The sequence below is a fragment of the Rhinolophus sinicus genome, chromosome 13, assembly GCF_057876585.1.
Source record: "Rhinolophus sinicus isolate RSI-liver-muscle chromosome 13, RSI-T2T, whole genome shotgun sequence".
Classification (NCBI taxonomy): domain Eukaryota; kingdom Metazoa; phylum Chordata; class Mammalia; order Chiroptera; family Rhinolophidae; genus Rhinolophus; species Rhinolophus sinicus.
The window spans coordinates 18,893,345-18,906,919 of NC_142513.1; the positions used below are offsets into that span (position 1 = coordinate 18,893,345).

The following is a 13,575-nucleotide window of genomic DNA, read 5'->3' on the forward strand; positions in this document are numbered from 1 at the left end:
GGTGCCCAAAGAGTTTTGTTTGTTTGTTTTTTTATTTAAGGAGGGCACAGCTCACAGTGGCCCATGCGGGGATCGAACCAACAACCTTGGTGTTATCAAAAGTTAAAATTCTACTTTTTCATCAGTTTGCAGATGATTATACAAGTATCTGACCTCTTTATAATTTTCCTTATGAAGTCTCAGTTCTTTAGTATTTTTTGAAGGTAATAATACAGATATTTAAAATATGTATACACATACACCCACACAGACATACTCACATATATATAGAACTTTCATTTTTGTCTCTGGATTATAAGCTTGAACAGATTTCTATTTAAAAATGGTTTACTGATGATTGTAAAACATTGGTTTATTAATTTATGTTAATTGATTGTATTAGACTGTTATAAAGAAAAACTAAAGTATTCTCTTGGCTTGTCTTACCTTTTTTATTGTAGAATTCTCCATCTTTTCACTTTCTGTTAGTAAGGATTATTGTCTTTTTTTAATAGAAATACTGTATTTTATGACAATTTTTTTAAATCAGCGCGTTTCTAAAATTTTTACTGTTGTAACAGCTCCTTTGCCCCAGTTTAATTCCTAGCATATCAATTGTATATAATCCTTTCCCCTTTTCTGACATTTCTGATTCAAATTGAGTATCTCTGTTTTGAGATACTCATAGCCTCTACAAAATGAAGTTTATTGCATTTACAAAGTGCCAGGACTGGGAATAGAGTGGTGAATCAGATGCAAGCCCCCCTTCAAGTTCACAGAACAGGTAGATTTATCCCAAATCTCTTCTTATTGGTAGTTGGTTCTACGATCTTATGTATCTTCCTTCCATTATATCTGCTGCTTTCTGTTGAAACTATATATGTCTCTTGACTAGATCTCATGTTGGGAAACTATATTTCTCTTCTTCTTCCTAGCAATTACTTGTTTTTTAAACTTTCTCTCTCCTGACGTCCTTTTCATACTTCTCTTCATTCATTGACCTGTTCTTAGTTGTATTTTGCTTATTCTCCAGACTTGTATTTGAAAGAATTGCTTGTTATTAATTTACTTTTTGTAGTTGCTTCATTTACTTCTTCTATACTTGTCACAAGGAGGCTTCACCAGGAAATACTCCCTTTAGCTGGTTTCTACTTTGCAAATTTCAGCAATAATTGATCTTTTTCCTTGACTTACTCTTTTTTCTGTCCCCCCCGCCCCGCAATTATTCTATCATTTTAATCTTTTTTCTTGAATCCCTTTCTGCTACTCAGTTCTGCTTAGTGCAAGACTCTCTCTGAAAACACAGAACTTGAAACTTATAAAGGTTTTGTTAGAGTGGAATAATGTGCCTCCAATATCAGAGACAAATAAGTTCCCAGGAAAGGACCTCAGGGAAATCTTTCTCCTTCCAGAATGCGCCCAATGAATAGTATTACATTTTTAATGAGTTCACATAATAAGGCTTCAGTTGATCACAGTTGGGTGGGGCCCAGCTAATGATCTCCATTCAGAATCTCTGGGTGTCAAACAGACTCAGTCATGTCCTTTCTCCAGGATGATCACTCCTGAAGCCTGAAGCCATTGTCCAAGAGGGTCGGGCATCTCTTAAGGAAAAAACCAAAAAAAACCCAAAAAAAACCTGAAGAAAACAAGTGTTAGTCTTCCTTCAATTTATTAGTGCGTTTTTTTTCTGGGAGTGCAGCTGCATGTAGTTGTTTTTGCTTGGTACTCAACAAAAAATAGATAGCTCTGGTTTCTAGAGTAAAGCATCTCTTTCCTCCTTCGGCATTTCCTTTGTGCTCATCTCAGAGGCTTTGGGGCCCCATGCCTCATGACTGTGATCACATGATTGTGGGAAAGGGGAATTCATTGCAGACAGTGATGGCTGCTTCCCAAATAGCTCAATGGAATTTGTGTCTATGTTGTTCCCTGCCCAAGATTTTAGTTCAAACTGAAGTGATTTTCTGTAATCTTTCTAAATGATCTTTGAAGGAACCCCTGGGAACCCTGTAAGATCAAAGCCCTAATATAGTCTGTTTTGACATCATTATTCCTTAAAAGATTAAATGAATCTTTTTATAAAATACTAAGTTACAAACATTTTTTGTACCATACAAAATTCTTTTTTTCTAGTTTTCTAATTACAAAAGGGGAAGTGCATTCTCATTGTAGAAAAGTATAAAGGAAATTATAATCACCTAAAATCTCTATTCAGAAATAGCTGATATTGTTAATGTTTTGTTTTGCTTTGTTTTCTCTAGTCTTTTTAGTACATATTTTAATGTAGTTGAAGTCCAACTATAAAGACCATTTGTATCCTACTTTATTTTCATTTAATGACCATATCATATCATAAACTGGAATGCAATAGAGTTTTTTTGTTGTTGAACCAAAGTCTTAATAAAAACCTTTCAACACTTAATTTTGTTATATTGGCTTGTTCCTTTTGTAACTATATATCAAACGCCTGATTTATACCAGGACCTGGGCTATATTTGGGGGGAAGGTGCAAGTTGAATCAGGAACCAGGGGCCCACCATCTGGTCACTTTACATCCTGCTGAAACCACCTACCCTAGTCCATGAGAGGGCCCTTCCTTCTGCTTCTCATAGCCTAACTAGAAATTAAACACAGTGATTTCAGTGAAGGAGTTTTCAGGCACTTTATAGGGCTCCTGGGAGCCATGGAACACTATGATCCTTTTTCCCAATGACAGCATTCCTTGGAAATGTTCTACCCAGTCCCATCTGTACCATATCTTAGTTGTCTTTTCATGCTGTGACTGCATCAGACTTTCTTTTGTGAACTTGGTTTCATGCCAGACATAATACTTCAGAATAGTTGTCTCTACCACTCTTTTCTGTTCTGTGTCATCTGCAATCTTTCTATGATTGGTAATCTATTGTGATTTTCCAGGCATCTTTATAGAGAAATAAGGGCTGCTCATCCATAACTTTATTCCTCCAAAGGCTGCTTTCTGTCTCTAGGTCGGTGCTGTACAGTACAAGTTTCTCCAGCAAAGGAAACATTCTGTATCGCTGCTGCCCAATAATACAGTTGCCACCAGCTGTGTGTGTCTGATGAGCACTTGAAATGTGGCTAATGTGACTGAAAAACGGAATTTTGAATTATTTAAATTATCACGTGTGACTGACTAATGACTGCGGCATTGGATAGGGCCGCTGTGGAGCCTCCCAGCTCCTTCTACTAGTTCCTCTCATGGGGGTGGGGTGGGGGGGCAGTTTGTTTCTTTGGGTGTTTTGTTACCGCTCTGGGCTGTGCTTTTAATGTCTCTTTTTTGTCCTGCCAGCAGTGTGGGTAGTGGGATACAGAACTGTTTCTACAAGCATCTTGAAGGGAGATGGGACTACTTAGTAGTATTCCCTTGCGATCAGATACCTAGATCTCTGGAGGGGCAGCTTTTGGGAAGGTGCGTATTAGGAAGCCATTGGTAGAACAGATTTTTTATGAAAACATAATGTCTCAATAAAGAGAGGTTTTTTCCTTTCAGGGGATGGACTTTACTTGATGAAAAATCAAGTCAGAAGGTTTTTTTTCCTCCCAAACACATCACACTCATTATCCTTTTTTTATTCTTATGTCATATTCTTGCAACTCTGGCATCTGAAATGCTACAAAAATGCTTCCGAGTCATCCCCATTGATTCCCCCCCAATCAAACATTATTATGATATTATCTCTTTTTAGAAGCTTGGTGACTTCTCCTTGGGGTATTTTGACTATGTTCTAGTTTTTAAATGATTCAATGATTTGTCCTTTTTCCTATCAGCAGTTTCATGAGATGCAGTAGGTATGCCAGTGTATTAGGCATATCTGTTTTGTTTTTTTAATTCCCTCCTTCAGTGACAGTACCTTTTTTCCTTGTTAAAGTCTTCCATTTCTGATCCATCTGTGTCATTGTTCTCTTCTTAATCCTGTCTTTAATTCCTAGTTCTGGGCACTTTGGCCTCTGCCCGCCTTTTCTCCTCTCAGGGTTGGTCTCCCAACTCCTTTCCTCCCAGGTGCTTCTTTGTGGGTTGTGAGGGTGCTCTAAGACTCTGATCCACGTCTTACCCTCGCCCCACAAGTTCTCACTGCTCTCCTTAGACAGGGAAGCGGGAAGTTACAAGCTTTACTGGGAAAGCAGGCTCCTTTCCTTTATCTTCTTAGGACGCCCACCAAAGTGTAATCTCAGCTCTAAAGACTCACCTTTTACTAATACGTGTTAGGACCCCACTTTGCCTCAAGCCGTTTGATGAAAAGAACCGTGTTAGTTTTACGTTTTAGTTTTACGGCAGCCGAGGCTGCGCATGCGCCGCTTTCACTGTGAACTGAATTTGTTGCATATTTGGGGAAGCCACGTGGGGAAACTGACTGTGTTTTCTGCCTTCTGTTGACAGAATGGTACACGAAACTTCCAGGACTTTGACTGTCAGGTAAGGACTGTACGCGCACCAAGGCGGGCTGTATACAGGACCCCTCCCTGTGCTGGTGGTCCTGTAGAAATGGATCTCTCGTCGTGGCAATCTCGGCTCCTTCATGTTTTGGTCTTTGGCTCAAATTTATTTAAAATAATTTGCTATCATATTCAGAAATCGCCTGCCAGGTGCCTGTTTTATGGTTACTGGGTTGCACTGTCTCTTTGTGATTAAGATCTCCTTTCCTCAAATGATACTGGAAACCCCAGTCACAGGTGTCAAATGAAGAATTGTCACCTCACTGCAGAGAAGGTGGGGGGCGGGGTTTGGAGGGGAGACTTATCAACAAAATCTTTTCCTAAAAGAAAAGGACAAGTAAATGTTACCAACACAAAATGCAAATTTCTCTTGGCTTTATGTTTGGAAATGCAAAATTCAACCTGACTCATTAGTATTTTCTTAAATGATACTGTTCTTCCCAGTTTGCTTTTGCCTGTGGCTCTGTTGCCAATTTGAAAATCAATAAAATGAGCCAGAAACTCTCCACTTAACTGCTTTATTTATTCACTGGCCCTGAAAGAAATGGGAGGAAGGAATGAGTGCATGGAAATGGGAACCTTAATAAGCCCTTGCAGCCCGACTCCTACTTTTGGGATGATGTCATAGCAGTGGCTGTCAGAAGTAGAGTGCAGCAGACTCAGAGGGAACTAGGCAGGAAAGAGTGGTGTTGGGAAACCAACTTCCATGCTTCCAGATTTCAGCCCACCTGTACACCCACAGGCAGACAGTTATTTTCAGATACGCATTTTATGTTAACTATAGTGGACTCTCTATAGCATTAACATCAAAAGGAAGAGCTCATATTTATCTCATAGGCAAACCACTTCTATCGTTATAATTTACCGGGTACCTATTATAGATACTAAACGTACACATCATCTCCAGTCCTTGGAGCAATACCACAAAGTGCTTTTTATTATCCCTGTTTTACAGATGAGGAAATTGAGAATCAGGTTTCTCAACTTATCATCGGGTGAAGTTAGGGTGGAAAAATCCCATTCTTCCTGAATCCATTGCCTATGCTTTCCCACCTGGAAATATCCAGAGCTGAGATGTTGTAAGGAGTTGAGTTGTACTTAAAGCTGAGGTTCCTTGGCAGTACAGATGAGACTTAACTTTGGAAGAGTCAGGCTCTTGGCACTGGTACAGATTTCTGAATCCCAGTGCCACACACCTCTTGGTGTGACTATTTGGTACTTTTTATATACAACATAATCAGCCTAGTACTTTTAGAGAATCATTTGCTATAGTCCTTTACTCATATTATTATTATTTTTAAACTTTTATATATTTAAAAAAATGTTTTATTGGGGAACAGTGTGTTTCTCCAGGACCCATCAGCTCCAAGTTGTTGTCCTTCAATCTATTTGTGGAGGGTACAGCTCAGCTCCAAGTCCAGTTGCTGTTTTTAATCTTTAGTTGCAGGGGTCACAGCCCACCATCCCATATGGGAATTGAACCGGCAACCTTGTTGTTGAGAACTCGCGCTCTAACCAACTGAGCCATCCGGCAGCTCCTCTGGAAGCTCAGCGGCAGCTCGTTGTCTTCAATCTAGTTGTGGAGGGCGCAGCTCACTGGCCCGTGTGGGAATCGAACTGACAACTCTGTTGTTCAGAGCCCGCACTCTAACCAACTGAGCTACGCGGCCGCCCCTCATATTCTTTTTTTTAATAAATGGTGGCAGTCAAGTTTGGGTTTAGTTGTTTTTAACTTGATCTAACTTCCGTTAGGGTTTGTAGCCTAGGTTAACCTGTTCAACTTGATTGTTGTTAATATTTGATATAATTTACCTAGAAGGAGATCATTTGAGAGAGGGTGACAGTAAAATTCAAGGTGAGGAATTCTAAAAATAGTATATGCTTACTCCTACTAAAAGGTATGGAAGAATTTATTTTCATCAAATTGAGCACCCTCTCCCCAAAAGAGAAGATTGAAATATAAAAAATTACAAGCTCATTGAAAATAGATAAGAGTACCAAAAAGTAAATAAAAATCACTTGTTATTTCACTGGTATTAATATTTTGGTATGTGTCTTTTAGGATTTTTTCACACATAAATATGCTTAGATATAAATGAAATTGAGTTTTAGAAATATAATTATGAATTACTTTTCAATATTAGGCTTAAAAATAGTCTGGCAAAAAATTGTTTGTTTGTTTGTTTGTTTTTTGGAGTGTGGTGAAGCTTTAGTAACATGTTCTGGCCTCCTGAAGTAGAATTTTTAGTTTAGTTCTGATATAAACAGAATGATGGCAAATGTTTGTCACTAATTGTCACATGCCTATCACTGGTTTTGAATTGACAGGTTCTTAGTGTTTTAAAGAAGAAAAAAACCATAGGCTTTTCTTTTTTTTCCTCCTTTCAGCACCTGTGCTCTTCTACCACCATTCTCATCTGTCTTTTTGTTAAAGGCTCATGTGATGTCCTGGAGATGGGCAGCTGGGTCAGGAGTCTAGCAACAGGCGAATTGAAGGCCTAGGAGTTAGAAACTGTGATGTGAGAAGTCTGGAGTGGCCCGGTTTGCCTGAAGGCTTCTTGGAAGCCATTGGGCATTCTTAGGAGACAAAGCACAAGAAATCTAAAGCCAGCATTATCGCTAAATGAAAAAGCATTCAGCGGGTATTGGTGGTGTCCATTAGCCTAACTGTGGGCTTCCTTCTGATCTTTCTTTGTTTTGACTCAGAAAAATCTTAACGGAATCTTTGATGAAATCCACGGAAGTTATCTTAGCATCATCAACCAAGCTCACAAACTTTCCCGTTTTCCTAACTGATCAACTACATGTTGTTGTTGTTTTTCAATAATTGAAAATATAATTAAAAATGTACCATTTCTCTTGGTTCTTTGATTGTCCTAAGTGACTTCATTGCTATGTAGTTCCTCTGAGGCAAACAGCAGTTATATTTGGATGTAAGAGTAATCAGGAAAGGGGTAATTAGAGGTGACATGCTCAGAATTGATGAGGAGAAAAGAGCCTATTGCTGATTGAAATAATAAATCAGCAGGCTTATTATCCATTTATCTACTTTCGTGCTGCTTAATTCTCCGCTCTGTGAGACTTTAGAAGTTTGGAATTAGAGCTGAGACATGCTATGCTTCTCTGTGTCTGTGACATGTTGCTTTAAAAATTAATACGTATCTTGTGTATTATCAGAAACAAATTTAGAAAATCCATAAAAGTATAAAGATTACCTATAATCCTGCTACCTAGAGATAACCATATTCTTTTATATTTTTTTCCAGTTTTTACTTTTGTATTCTGGTTATCAAAAGAGTACATGCCCATATTTGACTATTTGGAAAGCACAGAGAATTAGAATTATAAACTATAGCTAGAGAAAAACTCATAATCCGATAACCCAGGGACAGCCATGTTAATATTAATATGTTTAGTGTTGAGATATGTGCGTATGTGTAGTTTTTATGAAAATAATTAATTTTTAAATTTATTTGGTTGATCACACTAGATATACAATTTTGTATCCCCTTTTCTGACTTAATATTAGAACACAATCTCGTTTCCATGTTATGTTAAAACTCTCATAAAAATGTCTAATGGCTGCCTACTTCATCTTGTGGCTATACCATGCCTTAACTATTTCATTGTTTTTGGAAATTAGATTGCTTATAATATGTTGAATTCACTGAACATTTTTGTGCATAAACTTTATCCACACTTTGTGTTATTTCGGATTCTTGGAATGAGCGTACTTAAGGCTCTTGACCTATCTGGTCAAATTGCCTTCCACTTCCACCAGACGGGTACTCAATAAATATTAACGAAAAGTGAACAGCTGCTGTCTACCTGCACATACCATCCCCACTGGGAATAGAGTGAACTCACAAGAGTGGAGTTCTTGTTCCTGGGACAATCCAGGCAAGGCCCAGGGCTGAGTAATTTCATGCTGGCTGTTTAATTGCAGTAGCTCTTTAGAGAACTGATTTACAGACCCCAACTGTGAAGACTAGTTTTTAGTACCATAATTCAAATGTATGTATGTGACCAGCCTCTTCTGAAGGGGTTTAAACAGCTTTAAACTATTGCCAATCATTCGGTGAATGGGCATGTTACAAAATAAGAATTAGATAAAATAAATATCGTGAAAGTTCCTTCCATAGAAAAGAAGTGTCTGGAGAGAGCCGAGATTCAGTCCCCTGCTGCAGGTCTGTATTAGAGATTTTGATCAGTTCCCATCTCCTCCCTGACTTCAAAGGATGTGAATGTGGGCCCCGGCTACCTACCGTTCAGCCACTGCTTCCTTCCCTTTGTATCCCCCACGTACCCCCAGGAAAACGGAAATTATTGCGGACCTACCCTCTTTTCCCTTCTATGGCCTTTGTTCACAGTTCTTCCCCTGAGATGACCCCCTTTTGTTGTTGGTTTTTGGGGGAAGTTGATTATTAAGTTCTAAGGATATAGGTTACTTGATTCTCATATTTTTGAGAGAAAAGTTATATTAGGTTGGTGCAAAAATAATTGCGGTTTAAAAGGTTAAAAATAATTGCAAAAACGCAATTGCACCAACCTATAATTGAAAAAACTAAGGTTTGTTTTGTTTTGTTTTTTAATTACCATCCCCAATCTCAGTTCCCCTTCCCCTGTCACTAGAGGATTTATTTCTCAGACAAACTCGGTCCCATCATGGGCTTGATGGCTGCTAACTGCACCAAACTCACATCCTTCCAGCTTAGCAGCCTCACTGTAACTCGAGGGAAAGATCAGAGGAGGATTCTCGTTGGCTTAGCATGTGTAAGTGGGGGTGACATGCACATCCCTGAACCACTCAGTGTGGTCAGAGAGCGGGTGCTTGAATTGGCCAGACCTGGACCCCTTCCTATGTGGACTTTCCTAGAGTCCGTGTTCTGAAGGTGTTCTGGTCTGTTGAGTGTGGGCTAAATAGTTGGTCAGTCTTTTTCTCCTCATTGTTATCTAAGGCTATGTAAAGAAGATATTGGAGTTGGCTTTGAAGGAGGAAAAGATAGATTTTTGTTGACGTTGCAAAAGAAGCTTTCATATGAAGAGCGTGGTTTGAGAGAAGGGTGAGTTATGGGTAGCTGTAAAGTAAAACACTCAGCTGTCTGAGTGTTGGCTGAATTAGGCTGAAAGACGTAAGAGGTAAGGGGGAGAGAACTGAGTCAGGGAAAATGTATTATAGAACTTTAAAAAGGAAAATGTATCCTACTGGTAGGCAGAAAGCTGAGGAATTGTGGAGGCTGATTTTTTTTTACTAGGGGATTAAATGAAGTTATGCAAATGAACTTTATACCACTACACAGAGGTGAGGTAATGGTGGGGGTATTACATCAAAAATTCCATATAATAATAAAAACTATACCTAAGGCTAGGGTTTCCAGGCGGAATTCCCGCCCTGTTCTCAGGAATTTTTCACTTTCCCGTTCCCGAATCCCGAGATATAAACTGTTTTCTGTTCTCCACAATGAATCGTTTCCACAAAGTGACGGCCAATAATACCAACCACCTGGGTTCAAGGAGCTGATTTTCCCAATTTCCTGACCAACTTTTCTCCGGATTCGGGAATTGGAAAGCGAAAGAAATTCCTGAGAACGGGCGGGAATTCCTGCCTGGAATCCCTACCTAAGGCTCATGACAGTAGCCTGCTTACTAGAAACAGAATAAAATTTCATACTAATAAAAACGTTGACATTTCCAAGAGTATGTCATCATATAAGTTTATCTAAACTATTTCAGACTGGCCAGGGGGAGGAAGAGGTACTAACAGGCATGAAGTGATCAAAATTTAACTGAGTTCAGAGAGCTATGACAAGTTATATTGTCTAATTCTGGTGACAGTGCGTTCAGCTAAAGGAAGAAGACTCAGAAAAAAGGTAAAAGTTGATTATTACCCAATAATGGTAATATCCTAAACTCAGATTTTTTTTTTAGTTTTAAATTATTGAGCCACAGTCCCAACAGACTTTATTTAATAATTAAAAACAAATACTTGATACAGATAAAATGACAATGAAAAACTACAATGCCTGCTGTATAGGGCAAATGTATACAAATGGGGGCTTTTCGAATATAATACCTAAGATAAATGCTGGGTTTTCATTCATAAACTCTTAAATTTTAAAAAAGACTCTTAAACTACATCTTTTTTTTTTTTTAATTTTATTTTATTAAATTTATTGGGGTGACAATTGTTAGTAAAATTACATAGATTTCAGGTGTACAATTCTCTATTACATCATCTATAAATCCCATTGTGTGTTCATCACCCAGAGTCAGTTCTCCTTCCATCACCATATATTCGATCCCCCTTACCCTCATCTCCCACCCCCCACCCCTTTAAACTACATCTTTGATTAAGAGGGAGGCAGTCCCGGATGGAGAAGTGTGTCAGGGACCAATATGATTTCAGGTTGTTTTATAAGCTTGGGGAATAAAGGTATCACTCATGTTCAAGTACATAGCCTTGGCGATGGGAAACAATCAGAGTGCTGGGAAAGATCTATGACCATGCGTGTTACCTTGGTTGGTGCCCTTTGAGCACAGACACTCATTGTGTAGTCACACCCTCTAGAATGCTGAGGTAAATGGAGAAACAGCCTGTGAAACAAATGATCTTGACTAAAGCCGGAAAGGTGGTGGCAGCTACACCCCCTGCGGTGGCCTGATCATTGAGTCAGCTCTGTAGCCTCAGTCTCTGCATATTCATTTCTAGGCAGAGACTTGTTCAAGCTCTTCACACACAGGGTCACAAAGGATATATTTAGAAGTCCATATGGAAGTGAGTGTCTCCTTTCTTTTCATAGTCTTTGAACACTTAACATTCACATACTTTATTTTTTGACAGGTGAGAATTTTACTTTTTTAAAAGATTTGTATTAAAATACAGCCAACATACAATATTATATTAGTTTCAGGTGTATGTAAATCATAGTTCTTCAACTACATTCACATACTTTAAAATGAAGAGAAACCTGTAAGACGCTGATAGCCAAGGGTTGCTCCAGAAAGGGCAACAGGATTGAGGACAAGGGCCCAGGACTCTTGGCCCTTTGACACTTGGGTCGTTATACAATTTGAAGGTGTATTATGGGAGGTCGCAGCTGAGCGTCTAAAAAGTTGAAATTTTGTGAGCCAATTTTAACTGAATTTCATCCAGATTATGAAATGATGACAAAGTAATTACTTTGCCCTATTCCCTCATCTACTTTTAACATGTTCTCTTTTATCCCATCTGTTACATCTCCTTTTTTATCGTCCTTCTCCTGAACTTTCCCGACAGCTCACTATTCCCTACCCCACTTCACCACACCCACACACTATCCCCATCAATTAATTACCTGGCCTCAGGAGGTTCTGCTAACCTTAGGGCCAACATGTAAACTGATTTTTCTCTCTGGTCTCAGTAGCACAGCTGAGAATATTTAAGCAAGAATATTTAAGCAAGACTCTACTGAAGGTTTGGATGTAACAGAAGGAAGTCTCCAGCAACTAAATTGTCAAGATGACAGATTATTGCACATTTTCTTCAACTTGGGTTCTGCTGTAGTGTCTCCCATTTGGCAGAGGCTGGCTTCTCTCTCGCTCCCTCTTTATTCTTTCTTTCTCTCAGGAAAAAACATAAGAGAGAGCAAAGCCTCCTTGAGTTCCCTTTCTGAATCTGTCACCTCCCAGGAGGAAACAAGTCCTAAAGTTAGTGTACATTCCTTCTCCAAGTGTTTACACTTTAAATGTATGCATGTAAACATATATACAGTCTGCATAGTGTTGCTTTTTTAAAAATCTACTAAGTGGTATATACATATCCTTCTGCATTTCTACTCAGCATTGTGTTTTCATGATTTTCTCTATTAATGCTTCTATTTCTAGTTCACTCATTTTTATCTGTAGTTCATTATACGAATATGTCATAATTCATTTACCAATTTCCCTATTGATGGATATTTAGGCTATTTCCAGTTGTTTTTGACATTTTAAATAAGGCTGCAATGTACATCTCTGTGTGTTTGAGAATTTCGTTTATTTTTCCCCCCTTCTTCTGCCCCCCGCTCCCCCACACTCCAGTTTAAGCCGTTGTTTCTCAGTCTAGGTGTGTAGGACCCAGCTCCCTGGCCCTGGCCCATGCTGGTATTATGAGCCTTGCGCTCTCCCCGGCTGAGGCAGTCACCAGTCATCAGTTGACTGCTCACAGTACAGCTCTCGCTGGCTGCTGGCAGCTCACGGTGGCATACAGCAGCCCATCTCACGGCAGCTCACGCCAACCTCTGGCTGCTCACATCAGTCCAGCTCCAGGGAGAACTGTTGTTCACAATCTTAGCTATAGAGGGTGCAGCTCACTGGCCCATATGGGAATCGAACCAGCGACCTTGGCATTAGGAGCATGGCGCTCCAAACACCTGAGCCACCAGGCCGGCCTGAGAATTTCTTTAGCTTATACCTAAAAATTAAACTGCTGTAGGGTAGACACCTCTTAACTTTACTAGAAATTACCACATTGTTCTCCAGAGTAGTTGTTCCAGTTTATATGCCTAACAGTATCTGAGGCTTCTTATTTCTCTACATCTTGGCCAACACTTGGTGTTAATCCAACTTTAAAATTTTTGCCATTCTGCTGTGTATGAAATCTTATTTCATTGATTTAATTCACACCATCCTGACAGTTTAATAGAGTTAATGTCTTCCTTCTCAATTTTCTTTTTTTAAATTTTTTTAAATAAAATTTATTGGGGTGACAATTGTTAGTAAAATTACATAGATTTCAGGTGTACAATTCTGTATTACATCATCTATAAATCCGATTTGTGTTCATCACCCAGAGTCAGTTCTCCTTCCATCACCATATATTTGATCCCCCTTACTCTCATCTCCCCACCCCCACCTTCTCAATTTTCTATCACAGCATCCTATTTATTTATTTCATAGCACTTATCACAAGCTATTATTAGGTTGGTCGATTTATATGTTTATTGTCTGCCTCGCTGTTGGAACATAATCTCTCTATGAGAGCAGGGATCATATCTCTCTTATCCATGGTTTGATTCTCAGTCCAGGTTCTGGTAGTAGGGTTTCAATAAATAGTTGTTTAATGAATGAATGAACCCCGTGGTGGTTGAGGGGGCTCCTCAGTAAGTCTGACATTACCACGAG

General features: G+C 39.0%; 1 protein-coding gene across 2 annotated transcripts in view; it reads left to right on the forward strand.

The window, feature by feature from the left end:
* Positions 1–13,575, forward strand: part of NDRG3 (NDRG family member 3) — a 70,015-nt gene that overhangs the window by 21,631 nt on the left and 34,809 nt on the right. For both annotated transcript variants that reach the window (XM_019732639.3, XM_019732650.3), the window contains exon 3: positions 4,379–4,414. In XM_019732639.3, coding sequence (XP_019588198.2) covers positions 4,379–4,414 — 36 coding nt within the window. The remainder of the gene's footprint in view (positions 1–4,378; positions 4,415–13,575) is intronic.